This window comes from Macrobrachium rosenbergii, chromosome 27, assembly GCF_040412425.1.
Source record: "Macrobrachium rosenbergii isolate ZJJX-2024 chromosome 27, ASM4041242v1, whole genome shotgun sequence".
NCBI lineage: Eukaryota > Metazoa > Arthropoda > Malacostraca > Decapoda > Palaemonidae > Macrobrachium > Macrobrachium rosenbergii.
In genome coordinates, this window is record NC_089767.1 from 40,329,509 (window position 1) to 40,350,027 (window position 20,519).

At 38.2% G+C, this 20,519-nt stretch overlaps 1 protein-coding gene across 2 annotated transcripts in view; it reads left to right on the forward strand.

Moving 5' to 3' along the window:
* The window catches only part of Lrp4 (LDL receptor related protein 4), a 409,566-nt gene that overhangs the window by 74,948 nt on the left and 314,099 nt on the right, over positions 1 to 20,519 (forward strand). The window contains exons 3-10 of one of the 2 annotated variants that reach the window (XM_067129617.1): positions 6,820 to 6,963; positions 7,852 to 7,950; positions 11,050 to 11,191; positions 12,364 to 12,476; positions 13,658 to 13,820; positions 16,264 to 16,369; positions 17,518 to 17,731; positions 20,127 to 20,244. In XM_067129617.1, the coding sequence (XP_066985718.1) occupies positions 6,820 to 6,963; positions 7,852 to 7,950; positions 11,050 to 11,191; positions 12,364 to 12,476; positions 13,658 to 13,820; positions 16,264 to 16,369; positions 17,518 to 17,731; positions 20,127 to 20,244 (1,099 nt within the window). Of the gene's footprint in view, positions 1 to 6,819; positions 6,964 to 7,851; positions 7,951 to 10,146; positions 10,311 to 11,049; positions 11,192 to 12,363; positions 12,477 to 13,657; positions 13,821 to 16,263; positions 16,370 to 17,517; positions 17,732 to 20,126; positions 20,245 to 20,519 lie in introns of those variants that run through there. The other variant, XM_067129618.1, reaches the window with a different exon arrangement.

A 20,519-nucleotide genomic window follows, 5' to 3' on the forward strand; every position in this document is an offset into this window, starting at 1 on the left:
AGAGAGAGAGAGAGAGAGAGATGGTGGAATGCAACTTAAGGAAGGAAGCGTCTTTTATGCAGTCCTTTTTCCTCATTTATATAAATGCACACGTACGTACATACCCGAATGCTCATTCATTCCTTCGCACAAGCGCGACCGACAAATGTACCTTCCAGTGTATGCATATGCATCTTTGTGTATCTGTGTGTGCGCGCGTATCCGTAACGTGTATCTTTCGTCAGGAAACAGACCGGCGGGTAGATTTGCATTATTTTGAATCATTAGATCCCAAGGAAAAGGGTTGCGTTCCCTTAAAGGGGATGTCACGAGCGTCCGGGCGAGTTCGGTGTGTCACGGTTTTGCAGGGAGGCGCTTTTTTTTTTTTTGAGTGAGTGTGAAGAAGCCTTCGGAGAGCGAGCTCTCTGCTCTTCTGGATGTTGTGGGTGGGGGTGGGGGGTGGGGGTTCTTTTTAGAGCTCGTTTCTCTCCTTGGAGATATTCTTTGCTGTCTGTAATTCTGTCTATCTTTCTATCTATCTATCTGTCTGTCGTTCTGCCATCTTACTTTAAAGGTATTCTTTTCTATCTTTCTATCTTTCTGTATATCCTTCTGTCATCTTACCTTTAAGATAGTCTTGTCATCTATATGTCTGTCTATCTTTCGATCTTTCTGTATATCGTTCTGTCATCTTACTTTAAAAGATATTCTTTTCATCTATATGTTCATCTATCTTTCTGTCTATCTATCTATCTATCTATCTGTCTATTTGTCTATCGTTCTACCTTCTTATTGTTTGAAAACTTTACTCCTCCGTAGGGGTTAGTGCCGTCAGTGCACCTCACGCGGTGCACTGTAGGTAGGCATTGCTTGAGGTTCTTTGCAGCGTCCCTTCTATGGCCAGCTGCGACCCCTTTCGTTCCTTTGACTGTACCTCCTTTCATATTCTCTTTCTTCCATCTTACTTTCCGTAACCCTCTCCTAACAATTGATTCATAGTGGTACAATTGCTTTGAGGTTTTTCTCCTGTTAACACCTTTCAAACCTTTTACCGTCAATTTCACCTTTTAAACCTTTTACTATCAATTTCACCTTTCAAACCTTTTAACTGTCAATTTCACCTTTCAAACTTTTACCGTCAGTTACACCTTTCAAACCTTTTACTGTCAGTTTCACCTTTCAAACCTTTTACTGTCAATTTCACCTTTCAACCCTTTTACTGTCAATTTCACCTTTCAAAACTTTTACCGTCAGTTACACCTTTCAAACCTTTTAACTGTCAATTTCACCTTTCAAACTTTTACCGTCAGTTACACCTTTCAAACCTTTTACTGTCAATTTCACCTTTCAACCCTTTTACTGTCAATTTCACCTTTCAAAACTTTTACCGTCAGTTACACCTTTCAAACCTTTTACTGTCAGTTTCACCTTTCAAACCTTTTACCGTCAATTTCACCTTTCAACCCTTTTACTGTCAATTTCACCTTTCAAAACTTTTACCGTCAGTTACACCTTTCAAACCTTTTACTGTCAGTTTCACCTTTCAAACCTTTTACCGTCAATTTCACCTTTCAAACTTTTACCGTCAATTACACCTTTCAAACCATTTACTGTCAATTTCACCTTTCAAACCTTTTACTGTCAATTTCACCTTTCAAACTTTTACCGTCAGTTACACCTTTCAAACCTTTTACTGTCAATTTCACCTTTCAAACCTTCTACTGTCAATTTCCGTTTCAGCGCCGAATGACCTCATAGGTCCCAGTGCTTGGCCTTTGGCCTAAATTCTATATTCTATTGTACTGAATTAAATTTTCATCGGAGAGTGGATCACCTCTATGGGACAAGAGTCGTGTTTCTTATGAATCAGCTCCAAAGTAAAAAATTTTACTGTATTAGGTTAGTGAATGCGGGAGGTAAACAAACAAACAAACAAAAACAATGCTCTGTCGCCTGTTCTTGTTAATTTGCTTTGTTCATTGTTCAATTCATTTATGACTTATTTCCAGTCCTTTCCTGGAATTGAAATCCCCATTTATTCAGAATTTTTATGTCCATCTTTCTTCTTATATTCGACTCTCTTCCTTCCTACTCCCCATCCGTGCACAGACGCATCGAAAGCTATGTTTTAGGACCTCCCCCTCCTCCTTCTCCTTCCCCTTCCCCCTTCCCCTCTCCCCTCTCCCCTCTCCCTCCCTCCCAAAACCAGTATCTTAAATTGCTTCATTCTATCACTTCTAATTAGGTCAGTACCTGGTATCAACCTCTCTCTCTCTCTCTCTCTCTCTCTCTCTCTCTCTCTCTCTCTCTCTCTCTCTCTCTCTCTCTCTCTCATATATATATAACCTACTTAACAAGCGTTTCAACTTTTTTCGTGTGTGTGTGTGTGTGTGTGTGTGGGTGTATGTGTATGTGTCTTTATTCGTCTTGGCTCATTTGTTTGAAGTCTGTAGGGCGGCGGTGGGGGCCCCCCTTCCCCCAATCAGCATAATAATTAATTCTCCTCCCGGCGTTTCTGATTATCAGATATATATACGTAAAAGCAACTTTTCACCCGGTCCCCAGATGCTTTTCGCTAATTAGGCGCGTGGTTTTTTTGTTTTGTTTTTGTTTTTGTTTATTTAACGGTGGGGAATACGTTCAATAAATTCTTAATTATAATTTCTGTTCGGAATATCTATCGTATGGCTGACCCCGTTTCGCGAAATGTCAGCATTCTCTTCACCCAAGGGCAGTTCTACATTTTTACCAGACGCAACATCAGCGAGCTGGGATCGGGAACAGTTTCATTTACATGCGAGCTCGTTGGCGCGCGCTCCACGCGCGCTGGAACCCGGGGGCTACTGTCTCCATCGGACTAAGGGAACAGGTCGAAAATTGAGGGACAAGATTTGACCCAGAGAAGATTCGACCCAGAAAAACAAACAGACGTACGAACAGACAAGAAGGCAAGCTTAAATAAAAGCGTATAGAAATATCTCGTACGAATGGTCTTGCCATTTGCCTGCGAGGCTACGAGTGTAAATATTTGTGCTCTAGTTGTGCGAGATACTTAATTCACTTAGAAGGATAGCACCCTTGTACATTATTATTATTATTATTATTATTATTATTATTATTATTATTATTATTATTATTATTATTATTATTGTTCATGAGATGAACCCTAGTCATATTTATTATTATTATTATTATTATTATTATTATTATTATTATTATTATTATTCAGGAGATGAACCCTAGCCATATTTATTATTATTATTATTATTATTATTATTATTATTATTATTATTATTATTATTCAGAAGGTGAGCCCTACTCATATGAAACAACCCCACCGAAAGGGACCATTGACTCGAAATTAAACCTTCCAAAGAACATAGCGTTTATTCCAAAGAACTTAAAGAATACAACAGGAAATAAAGAAAGAAGAGCTCAGCCATCAGAAAAGAAAAAAAAATGAACAAAATAACAAACAAACAGGTGAAAATGTAAGCAAATAATTAAAACACGAAGCGCATTGTTTTCGGGTCGCAGTGCGTTGCCTCTTCCCCGAACGTTTGAGCTCTGATTGTGATCCCCGTTCGGAATGTATAGGTTCTGTGTCCATTGTTGTCGTACAAAAGAGTTCCTCTTTTTTTTTTTTATAATTTCTGTTATTAACACAATCGTCCACCTGTTTCGCACCTGTCCCGCGGGATTTTGGATCGCGAGTGCTGCCGATAGCCATTGTTGAATCAAAGGCGACTTTAATATCTTTTGAATATCTCGTCCGTGAGCGTATTCTCTTTAAGTGAAAGGTTGCGCCGTTTTTTCCGAGGGATTGCCGCTCTCTTCAGCCCTTAAGCCTGTGCGATAAATATATATATATATATATATATATATATATATATATATATATATATATATATATATATATATATATATATATATATATATATATATATATATATATATATATATATATATATATATATATATATATATATATATCCATCCATCCCCATGCCCTCTGAATCTTGGCTCTGACGCACCACAGTCGAGTGACTGCCACGTACCTTACACAGTGCGTAGGTTAGCAAATTTCTCCTCCTCGCCAGGGAATCGAACCGGCCCCTCCTTGCCTGTCTGTCTGTCTGTTTGTATGAATTTTCTGAACTCATTCGCATTTCAGTTTTCTGTAAAAGAAAACTATTGTGCCGGCTTTGTCTGTCCGTCCGCACTTTTTCTGTCCGCCCTCAGATCTTAAAAACTACTGAGGCTAGAGGGCTGCAAATTGGTATGTTGATCATCCACCCTCCAGTCATCAAACATATCAAATTGCAGCCCTCTGACCTCAGTAGTTTTTATTCTGTTTAAGGTTAAAGTTAGACCTAATCGTGCTTCTGGCAACGTAACAACACAGGCCACCCCGGCCGGCTGAGAGTTTCATGGGCCGCGGCTCATACAGAATCATACCGAGACCACCGAAAGATAGATCTATTTTCGGTGGCCTTGATTATGCGCTGTAGCGGCAGTACGGAAAACTCGATTACGCCGAAGAAACTTCGGCGCATTTTTTCACTTTTGTTTTTTTTTTGTCATGGGTTTTCTCTCCTTTCCTGTGTGTCTCATTGTTCTGATGTCTGTCACTACGTTAATGGAGGGGAAGTGAGCCCCCATCCTGTTCTGGCTAGTATAAATGGAAGCGAGAGAGAGAGAGAGAGAGAGAGAGAGAGAGAGAGAGAGAGAGAGAGAGATCACCTTTAAGTTATGTACTGTCCCGCTTTTTTGTGAAAATGTGAAATCTCTGTATCCCTTGAACGTTTATAATACTGGTAGACATAGTTGTATTGAGTTAGAAGGCAGGGACCACTGTAGACGTCAAATACGTTTTGATCTTTCCTAGATAGTGACCCCCAGAGGTTTTCGGGGGTCGTTATCTGGGACTAATATTGCTTGGGGGTCATTATCTAGGACTAATATTTTTTGGGGGTCATTATCTAGGACTAATATTTTTGGGGGTCATTATTTAGGACTAATATTTCTTTGGGGGTCATTATCTAGGACTAATATTTTGCAGGGGTCATTATCTAGGACTAATATTTCTTGGGGTTATTATCTAGGACTAATATTTTTTGGGGTCATCATCTAGGACTAATATTTCTTGGGGGTCATTATCTAGGACTAGTATTTCTTGGGGTCATTATCTAGGACTAATATTTTGTGGGGGTCATTATCTAGGACTAATATTTCTTGGGGTCATTATCTAGGACTAATATTACTTGGGGTCTTTATCTACGACTAATATTTCTTGGGAGGTCATTATCTTTATGATATTTACAGTCTTTTGTTGATGTTTTTGAGGTCATCCTCAACGGGCCTGTACTAAACACTCCGCAAAGGTGGATACATATCGGGTTAAAGCCTCTGGGGGTCACTATCTAGGAAAGATCTCACATGTCTAAAAGACAGAATTATTGGAAACCTGACGAAATCGCAGTGTAAAGGTTACGTTTATTTAGACGGTCAGTAATACTCTCAGAAAATTAAGAAAATATAGCAGTCCAGTATCCTGAACGAAAATGCAGCTATTCCTCGTTTCCTGTGTTAAAAAGTTCTGTCATTAGCAAAGATTTTACTTGAATTTTAGTCAGTTTCGTGTGACAACATTCCTTATGAAACAGTGAACCTCTGTAACGAGGCTATAATATCGAGAATTAAAACCCAAAGTAGTGTTAAAAATATTTATGCACAGAGTTAACAAGTGAAAAATAGGCCGAAGTTTCTTCGGCACAACCGAGTTTTCTGTACAGCGCATAATCAAGGCCACAGAAAACAGATCTATCTAATTTAGGTGGTCTCGGTATAATGCTGTAAGAGCCGCGGCCCATGAAACTCAGCCGCCCGAGGTGGCCTGTGTTGTTGCGTTGCCAGAAGCATGATTATGGCTAACTTTAACCGTAAATAAAATAAAAACTACTGAGCCTAGAGGGCTGTAATTTAGTATGTATCATGACTGGAGGGTGGATGATCAAGATGCCAATTTGCAGCCCTCTAGCCTCAGTAATTTTTAAGATCTGAGGGCGGACAGACAAAGCCGGCACCAAGGTTTTCTTTTACAGAATACTAAAAATGATACGGAGAGACTTTCAGATGGTACTCCGCATCCCTCATAAGTCCTCATCATTCTTAGCTCTGTGCATAAATATTGTTAACACTAATGTGGCTTTTAATTCTCGATATTTGCCTAATATTTAAAACTATTTAGAAAAATGTGTGACTATTCCTATTCAAACTTTTACTTTGATAAATATTTGTCCAATTTTGGAAACTATTTAGAAAAATATGTGACTATTTTTATTGAAAATTTTCCTGTGATAAACAGTTGCCTAATATTGAAAACTATTTAGAAAAATGTGTGACTATTTCTATTGAAAATTTTCCTGTGATAAATATTTTTCTAATTTTGAAAACTATTTGGACAAATATGTGACTATTTCTATTCAGATTTTACTGTGATAGATATTTGTCAAATATTCAAAACCGTCTAGAAATATACGCATGACTTAAAGTTCGATATTCATGAGGGCAAAGCATTGACTCGTAAGTCATGGCTGATCAGCTTTTACTGTACCTCCGTTCAAATTCTCTCTCTTCCATCAATGAGACAATTGTTAAAGGGCTTTCCATCACCCCTTAACAATTGTCTCATAGTGCAACTGCGAGGTTTACCCCCTGTTACACCTTTCAGACCTTCTTACTGACAATTTCTCTTTCAAAGCTGGATGACCTCGTAGGTCCCAGCTCTTAGCCTAAATAATGTATCCCATTCCCTTTAATCCTTTCATGTATCCGCAGGGTGTGGTTGCGAGGAAGGGTACCTCGGCTGCAAGACGGAAAGCGGAAAGTGTTCGTGCGTCGGTCCGGAAGTCCTGTGCGACGGCCATCTTGACTGCCCCGGGGGCGAGGACGAACACTCCTGCCCCAAAAACAAATGCCCCGGTTAGTTGGAGGGTAACGTTCTGTTTCATGACTCCTCATGGGGTGCACTGTAGGCATTACTAAAGGTTCTTTGCAGCGTCCCTTCCTTAAGGCCCCTAGCCGCGACCCTTTTCATTCCTTTTACTGTACCTCCTTCCATATTCTCTTTCTTCCATCTTGCTAGCCTTAACCTTCTCCTAACAATTGATTCATAGTGCAACTGCTTTGAGGTTTTTCTCCTGCCACACCTTTTAAACCCTTTACTGTCAATTTCCATTTTAGCGCTGAATGACCTCATAGGTCCCAGTGCTTGGCCTAATTCTATATTCAATTCAATTCAAGAAATGCTACATCCCCAAAGTGTCTCTTTAAGTTTAGGTGTTATTGTATTTGTTCTTTGGAGATTTTAATACCTGATTTTCATATAGTTTTAAGAAATGTTGATCTAACATTATATTTATTTTTTTTTTAATTACAGTGTACTTGTTCTCTGGAGATTTGAGTCATATAATTTTGAGAAATGTTGCTCTGATAGTATTTAAAGTTTCTTTTTTTAAATGACAAATGTCCTTTTATATTAATAATCTGAGAACTGTCTGATAGTATTTTAAGTTTCTTTTTTTAATTGATAAATGTCCTTTTATGTTAATAATCAAATGTCTTTAGTATATTAAATGACAAATGTCCTTTTATGAAACTGTCTGATAGTATTTTAATTTCTTTTTTTAAATGACAAATGTCCTTTTGTATCAATAATCTGAGAACTATCTGATAGTACTTTAAGTTTCTTTTTTAAATGACAAATGCCCTTTGATATTAATAATCTGAGGACTGTCTGATAGTATTTTAATTTCTTTTCTTAAATGACAAATGTCCTTTTATATTAATAATCTGAGAACTGTTCTGTAGTTTCAGAATTCCAGTGTATGAGCGGCACTTGTTTGGAGTCTGAGTTTCTCTGCGATGGCTACTACGATTGTGAGGACAGGAGCGATGAATTGGTCTGCGGTAAGATGAACTGGTTATTGTTGGTCAGATTTTCTGTCTGTCATTACTGCTTTTAATGAATTTGAGCAATCTTTTTTTTTCAATTCTTTTCTGATCATCAGATTTTATGTCTTTTTTTTTTTACTTCTTTTTCTGATCATCAGATTTTGTGTCTTTTTTCAGTTTTTCTGACCAGATTTTGTGTCTTATTTTACTTTTTTGTGATCATCAGATTTTGTGTCATTTTTTTTTTTACTTTTTGTGATCATCAGATTTTGTGTCAATTTTTCACTTCTTTTTCTGATCTTCAGATTTTGTGTGGATTTTTTCACTTCTTTTTCTGATCATCAGATTTTGTGTAGATTTTTTCACTTCTTTTTCTGATCATCAGATTTTGTGTAGATTTTTTCACTTCTTTTTCTGATCATCAGATTTTGTGTGGATTTTTTCACTTCTTTTTCTGATCATCAGATTATCTGTCGTTCCGTTTGCCTGGTATATCTGCACAGTTATTGCTGTCGACCCCAACATAAATATTTTCTACTTTATTGATTTATTGAGAGAGAGAGAGAGAGAGAGAGAGAGAGAGAGAGAGAGAGAGAGAGAGAGAGAGAGAGAGAGATTATTCATTGAATGTGTAACATATAAACATTAGTGAATGATGTATCAAGCTTGTTATTTACATAAACTTTGTTATATGTCAGCTGATGTATTCAGCAAAGCGAGAGAGAGAGAGAGAGAGAGAGAGAGAGAGAGAGAGAGAGAGAGAGAGAGAGAGAGAGAGAGAGAAATTATTGAATGAATCTGTAACATTATTTACACTGGTACTCTGACATTGATGTGTGAGCTCTCATGCATTCAGCAGAGAGAGAGAGAGAGAGAGAGAGAGAGAGAGAGAGAGAGAGAGAGAGAGAGAGAGAAAATAATTAAACGTGTAACATTGTGATAGATTTTATTGACTTTCATGTATTCAGTAAAAGAGAGAGAGAGAGAGAGAGAGAGAGAGAGTTGATCACACAAGGGATGACTTGGAGGCGACCACAGGCATTATGTGATAAGTTTTAGCTACAGAGAAGGGCGTCATCGCCCCACAGGCAATGTAGCGTAAATTGGGAAGAGACCTTATGAGGAACCACTGGGAACAGTGGAATGAGAGACCTGGGAATGAAAATAAGTTCCCCTGGTGCCTGGAATGACGGAGGGGGGTCGGGGTGGGGAATGACAGGCAGGAGTTTACCGATCGAGAGAACTAAGGTCATCAAAGAGGTTTCCAAGAAGTGGAGATGGACTGATTGAATGGTTCGTTGACTGATTTACTCGGGTCTCTGGCGTTGCAGCTGAGTTTCAAGATAATACGTGATGTGTGAAGTATAAAGTTATAAAGAAGTTTTATGAAATACAGAGGCGAAAATTTTTGTTTAATATTTGGAAATGCAATAATCGACCGGTTGAATTGAATTGCTTATAGCGTTTAGGCCACAGGCCAAGCACTGGGACCTATGAGGTCATTCAGCTCTGAAACGGAAATTGACAGCAGAAGGTTTGAAAGGTGTAACAGGAGGAAAACCTCAAAGCAGCTGCACTATGAATCAGCTGTTAGGAGAGGGTGGAAAGTACGATGGAAGAAAGAGAATATGGAAGGAGGTACAGTAAATTGAACGAAAGGGGTTACAAATAATTACCTGGTACTGGACTGGCTTTGATATTGGAATAAGCTTCTAATTTCATTTCTATCAGCGTATTTATTTATTCTTGGGTGCGATTGTATATTCATTAACCAGAAACCAAGATTGAAGGTTATATAATCGTTTAAAGCAGCCCAGAGCAAAGGCGATATGACAGCAAGAGAAGAACGCCCCAGGAAAGAGAAAGAATAGACAGTACAACAAATTAAAATAAACTTCATTTAATGTCAAGTTCACGCCAGAAAACTTAACTTAATTAAACGTGAATGAAAAAGCTGTTTATCTCTCTGTAAGTGGTGTTAGTATGTTGTCCTTTTTCTGTTGCAGAGTAACGTAATTGTGCTTTAACTGCTTTGTAGTAAGCCACTTCGGCAGTTATATACATAAACGACTGTTTTCCTCCTCCCCGCGGCCCACCCACCCCCACCCCCGATGGTTAACGTGTAATTGCAGTCGTTCTCTTTCGATTATTGTTTTGACGACATCTTAGCTCCGCCCCCTCCCGAGTTCCGTTTCGTCCTTCCTTACTGTGGGAAGAGAACTTAGGGAAGGAAGGCTGTTTCTTCCTCACTGTGGGAAGGCCGTCTGGTTCTTCTTCCCTGTGGGAAGTTCGTCTGTTTCTTCTTCACTGTGGGAAGGTCGAATGGTTCTTCCTTACTGTGGGAAGGTCGTCTGGTTCTTCCTCACTGTGGGAAGGTAGTCTGTTTCCTCTTCACTGTGGGAAGGCCGTCTAGTTCTTCCTCACTGTGGGAAGGTCGTCTGTTTCTACTTCACTGTGGGAAGGCAGTCTGGTTCTTCCTCACTGTGGGAAGGTAGTCTGTTTCCCTCTTCACTGTGGGAAGGCAGTCTGGTTCTTCCTCACTGTGGGAAGGCAGTCTGTTTCTGAGCCATAATAGAGGTGGTTGGACTATCGGCTGCAACTATGCCGCCCCCTTTGGATTGACTTCGGCCCTCGGGTGCAACCCCTTTTATTCATTTTACTGTACCTCCGTTCATGTATTCCTTCTTATATCTTTCTTTCCAGCCTCTCCTGTCAGTTGTTTCAGAGTGCAACTGCTTTGAGGTTTTCCTCCTTGTTGCACCTTTCAGACATTTCTTCTCTGTTTCTCTTTCAGCACTGAATGACCTCACAGGTTTCTTCTCTTTCTCTTTCAGCACTGAATGACCTCACAGGTGCCAGCGCTTGGCCTTTGGCCTAAATTCTATATTCCATTCTGTTTGCTGTACGATAATTGTGGCTAAGATATGACACACCATTTTAACCTTGCAAGCTTCTAAAATATTATTATTATATTATTTATTTATTTACTTAATTTTTTTTTTTTTGTCTTTAGCTCTTTGGTACTTGTGAATATGATTTTCCAGGTCATTTTAACTTGACCATTTCTTCTTTCTAGCTTCTAAAACCTTACTGATATTTGTCCTTACTCCACAGATATGCCACACTTCAAACCAAACTGCACCGGCCCAGACCAGTTCAACTGTTCGAACGGCGACTACTGTGTCTCGTCCACGTGGGTTTGTGACCGCGACTTCGACTGTCATGACAAATCGGACGAAGCCAATTGCTCCACGAGGTAAGATTGATTGATTCGTTTTTGTCATCACCCTGGCGTTACATGAACAAAGGTTTTTGACGCCGTAAGTTGAGATTTGCTAAAATATTAGGATCATGTCAAGATTTGCGAACCCAATATCCATGTCAAGAACAGCGAACCCAATGATCCCCTTGTAAAGAATGGCCAACCCTTTCCGGTCCGAACTCCAATTCCGCGTGAGGGCTAGTACTAAACACGGCGAAACTGTGATTCGTCTACACTGTTTCTCCCGTGTTTAATACTAGGCCCTGAGGGGGGAGGGTGTCAAATGTATTTCGCCTAATTTAGTACTAGCCCCCTGGGGGATCAATTGTCTGGTACCGAAGTGTTCATGCTTAGAACAGCGAACCCGATTAGAACTCTTGATTATGTTCAGAGAAAGTCAGAAATCATTTTGCTGACCCCGTCTCCTACATTATATCACGTGGTCTGTAGTCAAGTGCGCTGGTTCAGCTTTTTTCCACTTCTCCAATTCTTTACATCTTTGTCTGCCATTATTGACATCCTTTAGCAGTTGCAGAGTTTTGACCCTGGGACGAGATTTGTTACCATTTCATCATCAGTTTAGAAGATATTTTCCCGTATTTCAGCAGACGAGCCACTTACTTTTAGAACATTCCATTTGTGCATTTATATGTTGTAGCGTCCCATCCAACGGTATCATTTGTGATATTTTGTAGAGCAATTGTGTTGTTACCCATTACCAGTTTGTTGATCAAGACGTTGCATAACAATAATGTCTCCTTATCCTACTGTTATTGCTACTAAACATCACGGGTTATCACAGAAACAAAACAACAAAGTGTATTCGTTGACTGATCAAGACATTGCATACAATAATGTGTCTTTATCATGTTGTTGTTACGTGAACAACACAAGCTATCACAGAAGTGGAAGAACAAAGTTGTTGATTCGTTGACTGATCCAGACATTGCATACAATAATGTCTTTATCATTTTCTTCTTGCTGCGTGAACAACAAGTTATCACAGGCGTAGAACAACAAAATTTATTCGTTGCCTGAACAAGACATTGCATACAATCATGTCTCCTTATCTTACTGTTATTACTACGCGAACAACACGAGTTATCACAAAAGTAGAACAACAAAAGCAGAACAACAGAGGTTATTAATTTCATTAATCTTTGCAGGACCTGTGGAGCAGTCGAATTCATGTGTGGCGACGGCCATTGCATCTACAACACTTGGGTTTGCGACGGGGAAATAGATTGTTCAGATGACTCGGACGAAGCTAATTGCAGCAGTAAGTGTGTTTTTGCAGTTTGTTTCTAGGAAAGAAGTAATTAGAGAGTATTAGCAAGTCAGTCTACCGAAAGCTGGTACATACAAAAACAGATAAAGAAAATTAGAAGGTTATTGTATCTATATGCATTGTTTTTGTGCCCACAACTTATGTACTTACCAGGTACAGTAACACCATTATTTTTTGCAATGATACAGTTTTGCATATGATACCAAATTGAATTGGATTGAATTGACCTAAGTTTAAAGCACAGGTTAGTTTAGGTTAGGGACCATGTGGAATTATTATCATCTTGATTTGCTGCCATTTTAGATAAACTTTATTGAACTGAATTTAATTGAATTTTAAGTTTAAAGTACAGGTTAGTTTAGGTTAGGGACTGTGTGGAATTTCTGTTAGCAGTGAGATATCTAGAAGGTTAGGTATGTTTAGGTTAGGGACTATGTGGAATTGGGTTAGGTTAGTTTAGGTTAGGGACTGTGTGGAATTGGGTTAGGTTAGGTTAGTTTAGGGACTGTGTGGAATTTGGTTAGGTTAGTTTAGGTTAGGGACTGTGTGGAATTGGGTTAGTTTAGGTTAGGGACTGTGTGAAATTGAGTTCAGTTAGTTTAGGTTAGGGACTGTGGAGTGTTGGGTTAGGCTAAGTTAGTTTAGGTTAGGGACTGTGTGGAATTGGGTTAGGTTAGATTAGTTTAGGTTAGGGGTTGTGCGGAATTGGGTTACATTAGCTTAGGTTAGGGAAAGTGTGGCATTGCTGTTAGCAGTGAGGTATCTAGAAGGTTAGGTTAGTTTAGGTTAGGAAAGTGTGGCATTACTGTTAGCAGTGAGATATCTAGAAGGTATCCAAGTGCAGATATGATACAGGGTCTTTGTCACTTAACAGACTTATTTACTTAATGGAGTGCCAAAACACCAAAGCATATGTTCAACTGAGGAGCTACTTATAAAGTAACAAGGGAATAACTTGCTTAAATAAAAAACTTTATTAATGAATCATGTTCATATATTATTATTGTTATTATTATTATTATTATTATTATTATTATTAACTAGGTTTTTCATATTCCTACATTATTATTATTATTATTATTATTATTATTATTATTATTATTATTATTATTATTATTATTATTATCATTATCATCATCGACCAGTGTCTTCATATTCTTACATCCTTACAGATAAGGCCCCCATGAACCACACCTGCGGGGCAGACGAGAAAGCGTGCAAAGCGGAAGGCCGGTGCGTGGAACTTCACTACGTCTGCGATGGGGAGAACGATTGTGGAGATTGGTCCGACGAATCGGACTGCCCGTCTACTTCGTGTTTCCAGAACGAGTTCAGGTTAGTCAGGATGAGTTTTCGTGATTGAAAAATGTCTGGAAGGCCAGAATGTTTGCGTTGTTTTCAGGTTAACCCCGAAGATGTGCAACTGGAAACCTCAGGAGTTCAAGCGAAGAGGCAATTGCATTAGCACCTTAAAGCAATTCTTTTCGTGTTTTATGATTTATTTGCATTTTTATCTAATTGTGAATTTGTGGGTTTTTTATTCCCAGATAACTGATCTCTCCTTGCTGTATTTTTCCTGTTATACTGTGTTGCTTCTTTCAAATGAATACCATATTCTGTGGAAGCTTGAACTACAAGTCAGTGGCCCTTTTGGGCTTTTATCCATGTGAATAGTGTTCATCTTCAGAATAATAATAATAATAATAATAATAATAATAATAATAATAATAATAATAATAATAATAAGAGTGGGTGGGTGACCTCAAAAGGGCAGACCCTTCTGGTTCTGAAACAACTCTCAGGGGTGAGGTTGCAAGCCCCCTACTCTTTTCTCGTGACCTTAGCTTACACTGTAACCCAACAACAAGTGAGTCGACTATTGGACGGTGGGCCAGGATTTAACTATGCACCTTGCAAATTCGAGCTCAGTGTTCAGTTACTGAACTATTGTGACTTTAGCCAAGTTTTGGTGGTTCAGTTGGGAGCGATTGCGTCTCCCAGCTTAATCTTTTTATCATGGAATCTGTATATCCATGACTCTTCGAACCAATGAAACAGTACATTGGATTTTTGTCGTTTTCCATAGATATATACAAACTAAAATCTATAATAAGGCGTGATTTGGCACCTTAATGAGATGGGGGTCATGTTTGTAATTGTACAGTCCTGTTATGTTACGTTTCACACAGGTTTTTTAATTATGGTATGCTACAGGAATGTACTGTTTATATTCTGAGATGCCCATTGCTATGGCTGAGTAGCGTGATGTGCCTGTAAAAATTTTTCGACATAGATTGTAACTAAAGGGGGTAACGTCTGTTAGAATTCGATACAGATCATTATTTAAAGTACGTCGTAGGCTTCCCCATCAGCTGGAGGCAGTTAGAAGATTAAAATAAGTCTAGCTAGAGCTTGACTACAGTTGCGCCTGATGCAAGCTCGTTTCTGTTTTTAAAACTTAAGTCATTAGAGAAAACACAGGACGCCCTAAGTTCAGGACAACATTGAGAAAGACATAATCTCTCCAAGAAGCAGTCAGACATATTCACCGTTATCCAGGTTGCATTAGGGTCCAAAATCATTTGTCATAATACCGAGGAAAATCTCTTGAACATAATTTCATGCTAGTCACATTTACAGTTCTCTTGACCAGTGTTGAGAGGCATTGTTGAGCAGAAAATGACAATGCTATGGCATATACCCTCTTGTATCAGTAGGTAAAATTATACTCAAAGGACCCTGAATGGGAGGATCTCTGCTTTAATCTTGAACATAACCTTATGAAATGAGATTTAACAGCTGTCTGATATAAAACCAACCAGAAATGAAGACACGTGCTCAGTGCACAGCTGTAGCCAGGTGTATGCACCCAGCGAGCATGTGTATTCCATTTGTCAGGTGTGCATTAACAATTACTTTTAAGATATGCCATGTATCTCTGTTCCACGGCAACGGTACACATGCGCTGCTATTAATAGCGTGATCTTTTCAAAGTGACATTTAATTGTTAGCTGGTTTTCATTGGTAAGTATCGTCGAACTGTGCTCCAAGTTTAGCATTTTAGCACACTCTGCTTTTATAACAGTATCGAACCTGCACTGCTATTAATAGCTTGGTCTTTTGAAGTGACATTTAACTTTTAGCTGACATTTTTGGGAAGTATTGAGCTGTGCTTCAAATTTAGCATTTTAGCAGGCTGATATTGTTGCAAATGAGTTAGCTGAATCCTGTGTAAGACCTTGGTGTTTTCACCATTTGGGGGTCGATTTTTTTAAAATGTTGTTGAGGAGGATAAGATTTACTGGCTTTAATAGGATTTATTATGCTACTTAAAATTTATTACTGGTTGCTAGTAGATGCAGATCGAATAAGTGAACATATATATATATATATATATATATATATATATATATATATATATATATATATATATATATATATATATATATATATATATATATATATATATATATATATATATATATATATATATATATATATATATATATATTAATTGACTGATTGTTTAAACTAGGCCCTGGTAAGTCTTAATGTCAAAAAAGTGTGTACAGTATATTTGTGAATATATGCGCATGATGTATTACTTAAGAGTGTAATTCCAAGAATATGGACTATAAAAATGAAAGACTTTAAAGGGTTCCCAGTTTTCATCAATTTCCATAATCCCCTCGAACCTAAAGTAACCAGAAAAAAGTTTATATACAAAATTTTCTTTTTAAATACTCTCAGTTGCTATAAGAACATCGTCCTTCTACAGGTGTGACAACGGTCGTTGCATCGAACCCGGCTGGGTATGTGATGGCAGCGACGATTGTGACGAGGGCGAAGACGAAGCCAATTGTACGAAGCCGACGACTGGGACGGTAAGGAAGCAGAGTTAAAAAAATTAAAAATTCACCATTTCTTGTAGGGAGGTAGTGTCGTCAGTGCACCTCGTGGTATGCACTGTAGGCATGATAAAGGTTGTTTACAGGGTCCCTTCCTTATGCCCCTAATTTCAACCCTTTTCATTCCTTTTTACTGTACCTCCATTCATATTCTCTTTGGCCCCTAGTTGCAACCTTTTCCATTCCTTTTTACTGTACCTCCATTCATATTCTCTCTTTTTCCATCTTACTTTCCACCCACTCTCTCTCCTAACATTTGTTTCATAGTGCAACTGCTTTGGTTTTCCTCCTGTTACACCTTTCAAACCTTTTTACTCTCAATTTCCTTTTTAGCGTTGAATGACCTCATAGGTCCCAGTGCTGGGCCTTTGTCCATATTCCATCCATTCCAGTCCACTGCTCTCTTTGTCCATATTCCATCCATTCCAGTCCACTGCTCTCTTTGTCCATATTCCATCCATTCCAGTCCACTGCTCTCTTTGTCCATATTCCATCCATTCCAGTCCACTGCCCATCCATTCCAGTCCACTGCATATTCCATCCATTCCATTCCACTTCTCTCTTCCATCTTGTCGTTCAACCACTCCAATTCCCTCCCTCTCTTTCACTGTCTTAAGCTCCGAGAGGCTGAAAGTGGCCCAGTGGTTAGCTAACCTCTTTATATCTAATTCTTATAATGTATAGTTCCTGGTCATTTTATTTAGAATTTTAAAGAAAGAGGTATGTGAGGAGTATAAATTAATATTGTTCGGTAAGAAATTTATCAAAGATTTTACCAAAGTATCGACTTCCGGTAGGGTAATTATTTTATTTTTCTTAAATGGTTCTTGTACAGTATATTGTACTGCAAAGTTTATTTCAAAGCCTTTTTTTTTTCAATATAGTTGCTAATACTCCTCATTCATAGAGAAAAGCCTTTTAGTCAAAGTCTTCCTTCATTTGACAGAAATGATTGTTAGTTATCTGCTGGTGATCTCCTGACATAGTAAAACCCATATCTAAGTATCTTAGACATCAAGTTCATAGATCTTAATTCGTCTCTTAAGTGTAAAACGTTTTTTTGTGACGTCGAAACGGAGAAGAAAAATTCCTCCTGGCGAGCTCAACGTAACTCTTCTTTGCAGGAATCTGACGAGTGCCCAGAGAACTACGTCTCGTGCCCACCGAGTTGCATTGCCCCTGACTGGCAATGTGACGGCGATGCTGACTGCCCCGATGGCAAAGACGAGGAGAATTGCCATGTGGCATGTGCCTCAGACCAGTTCACCTGCTCGACCATGACTTGTATCCCATGGAGGAACGTATGTGACGGCCACCATGATTGTCTGTATGGTGATGGTAGGTGCCATAAGTTGCCATGTGTTGATTGATTGTCTGTATGGTGATGGTAGGTGTCACAAGTTGGCATGTGTTAATTGTGACTGTATGGTGATGGTAGGTGCCATAAGTTTTCATATGTTGATTGACTGTCTGTATGATGATAGTAGTTGCCATAAGTTGCCATGTGTTGATTGTCTGTATGGTGATGGTAGGTGCCATTAGTTGTCATGTGTTGATTGACTTGTCTGCATGGTGATGGTAGGTGCCATAAGTTGTCATGTGTTGACTGATTGTCTGTATGGTGATGGTAGGTGCCATAAGTTGTCATGTGTTGATTGACTGTCTGTATAATGATAGTAGTTGCCATGTGTTGATTGATTGTCTGTATGGTGATGGTAGTTGCCATAAGTTGCCATGATTTAATTGTGACTGTAAGGTGATGGTAGGGGCCATAAGTTGTCATATGTTGATTGACTGTGTGTATGGTGATGGTAGGTGCCATAAGTTATCATATGTTGATTGACTGTCTGTAAGGTGATAGTAGGTGCCATAAGTTGTCATGTGTCAATTGACTTGTTAAAATTAGTTTTGTAAAGTCTGTTCTAATTGCTCTGTTGCAGAATGTGCCGATCAGACTTGCCATACCGTACGACATTTTATTGACATATGGGGTCACTTATGAATAAAGAGATGGCTTAAGTATTTTTACGTGTATTAAACACGCTGGCCGTACAAAACCAAACAACAGGCTCATTTAATTGTCCATTTTGTAGTTTGCAATACAGAGAAAGAAGTTCATTCATGCAAAGAAAACAAAAAGTGCATGAGAGTGTGACTACATTCTTCATGCACTCGTAAAAGATGCATTAAGCAAAAGCCTAAAACATAGCTTAGCGATTATTGTTATTGCTTACATTCCATTAAAAAAGATATTATTGGATTTGCTCGTCCCCTGTAGACAGGAAATGCCTTCCAAATGGTTTCCTAGTTCATGGATCAAGACTCTGATGATGTCTGATACTGTGTCATGGCAGTAGACTGAGGAAACGCCCTGTTGAAGATCATTTGGTTTCCTAAAGCTCTCATTGTACGTTATTCTTTAAACTTCAGAGAACTTAATAATGATCCATTTAATTACTGGATCAAAATCAGACCTGAAGTGAAAAATAAAAAAAAAATAGACGTGTTTATGCACAAGAGCAAAAGTTTGCCACTTCTTTAAGGAGTAATTGTTTAATGAACAGAATTTCAAACCTTAGATGAGGTAAAAAAAAAAAAAAAAGCTATTAAACTTACCATTTCAAGGATTACTAGATTTAATACAGTGCTGTATATTCTTTCTACCAAGAAGTGGCATTCTTTTCAACTTAACATTATCCATAGCATTACTTTTTCACAACTGTTTTTTTAACAAATGGTCTGTACAGTAGTGATATTTCTCTGTGGAATTAGAACTGTGCAACTGCATTTTTTATGAATTACTTTTTAGACAGACTCTTATCAAAAGCACCCATGCAAAATGGCCATTGTTGCTAAGTCCAGTGCAGAGGATGACACTGGTTACTCTTTGAAGTTAATATAAGTATAAAGAAGAGTGAGAATATAATTGCATTTAAACAGTTTTGTGATTGATGTTAGCTGTATATAAAAAATGTGTACATACAGGTCAGTGGACCAAGGCAGTTTAATATATTAATCTCATTAAGTTACTAAGAAAAAATCTGAATAGGAGGGGCACTCAGTACTCGTTATTTTAGGTGTGTTAATTCATTCAAGTTTCTATACTACTACTTGTGGCTTGGTTTTAATCTCAGATGCCACATTTAGTTTTCTCGTACCTAGAGTTTACAATCCTCCTTCCTCGACACAGTCTTTGGAGAAAGTTCTTATGCTTAACAACAGAGTTAGCCAACTTTCCTTTTTATATCTGTGTTTGGTTTATTTGTATGTCTACATATATATTATATACAATATATGTGTATATATATGTATATAATTAATTACGTAATGTTATTTGTTATGAATTCTGTGTATCAAGTTGTTTTTACTTTTCATTTTGTCCTTTTTCACATGTTGGCAATCAGGCCTGTACAAAGAAGCCAGACAGTTTTATACCCTTTGGCATGTTACATCAGAACGTAAGCTCATCCAGAACAGTAATACAGCAATAATAATAACAATAAGGGAAACAAAACAGTGGGTCCTAAACTCAAAATCAATGGATAGTCACTTACTAAAAGAAAGTTAATAAAAAAAAAAAAAAGGACAGAATTCAACAACTTGGTGCTAGAGAGAAAGCCTGTTATCAAATCAAACAATGCTGTAGTGTCAAATTGTTGCCGTCTCAGTTTTTCAGTAGAAGAAGATATTGTCTATATTTAACCAGAGTTCTAACTCAACGTTTGCTTTGCAGATGAGTTTGGCTGTGAGGCGAAAGAATGTGAATATATGGAGTGCTCGTATGCCTGCAAGGCGACCGGGATAAATTGCCTCTGCAACACAGGATTCACCCTGGCTGCAGACAATGTCACGTGAGTATTTTCCCCCAGTCCTTGTGTTTTTGGCTATGGTGTTCTTGGGCTTAAATGAACTTTTTCCTCTAGTCCTTATGTTGTTGATTATGATGCTCTTGGACTTGAATTAACTTTTTCCTTGTACTATACTTATGAACTTTCGGTTACAGTTTAAATTACTGTATAGACGAAATGAGCCTTACTTGATTGTCAATTGGAGTGTAATTTATAGTCAGCAGGACTTCAGTTCACAATCACATGGAATGCACTTTGAAGTTAGTGGTCAGTTGCTA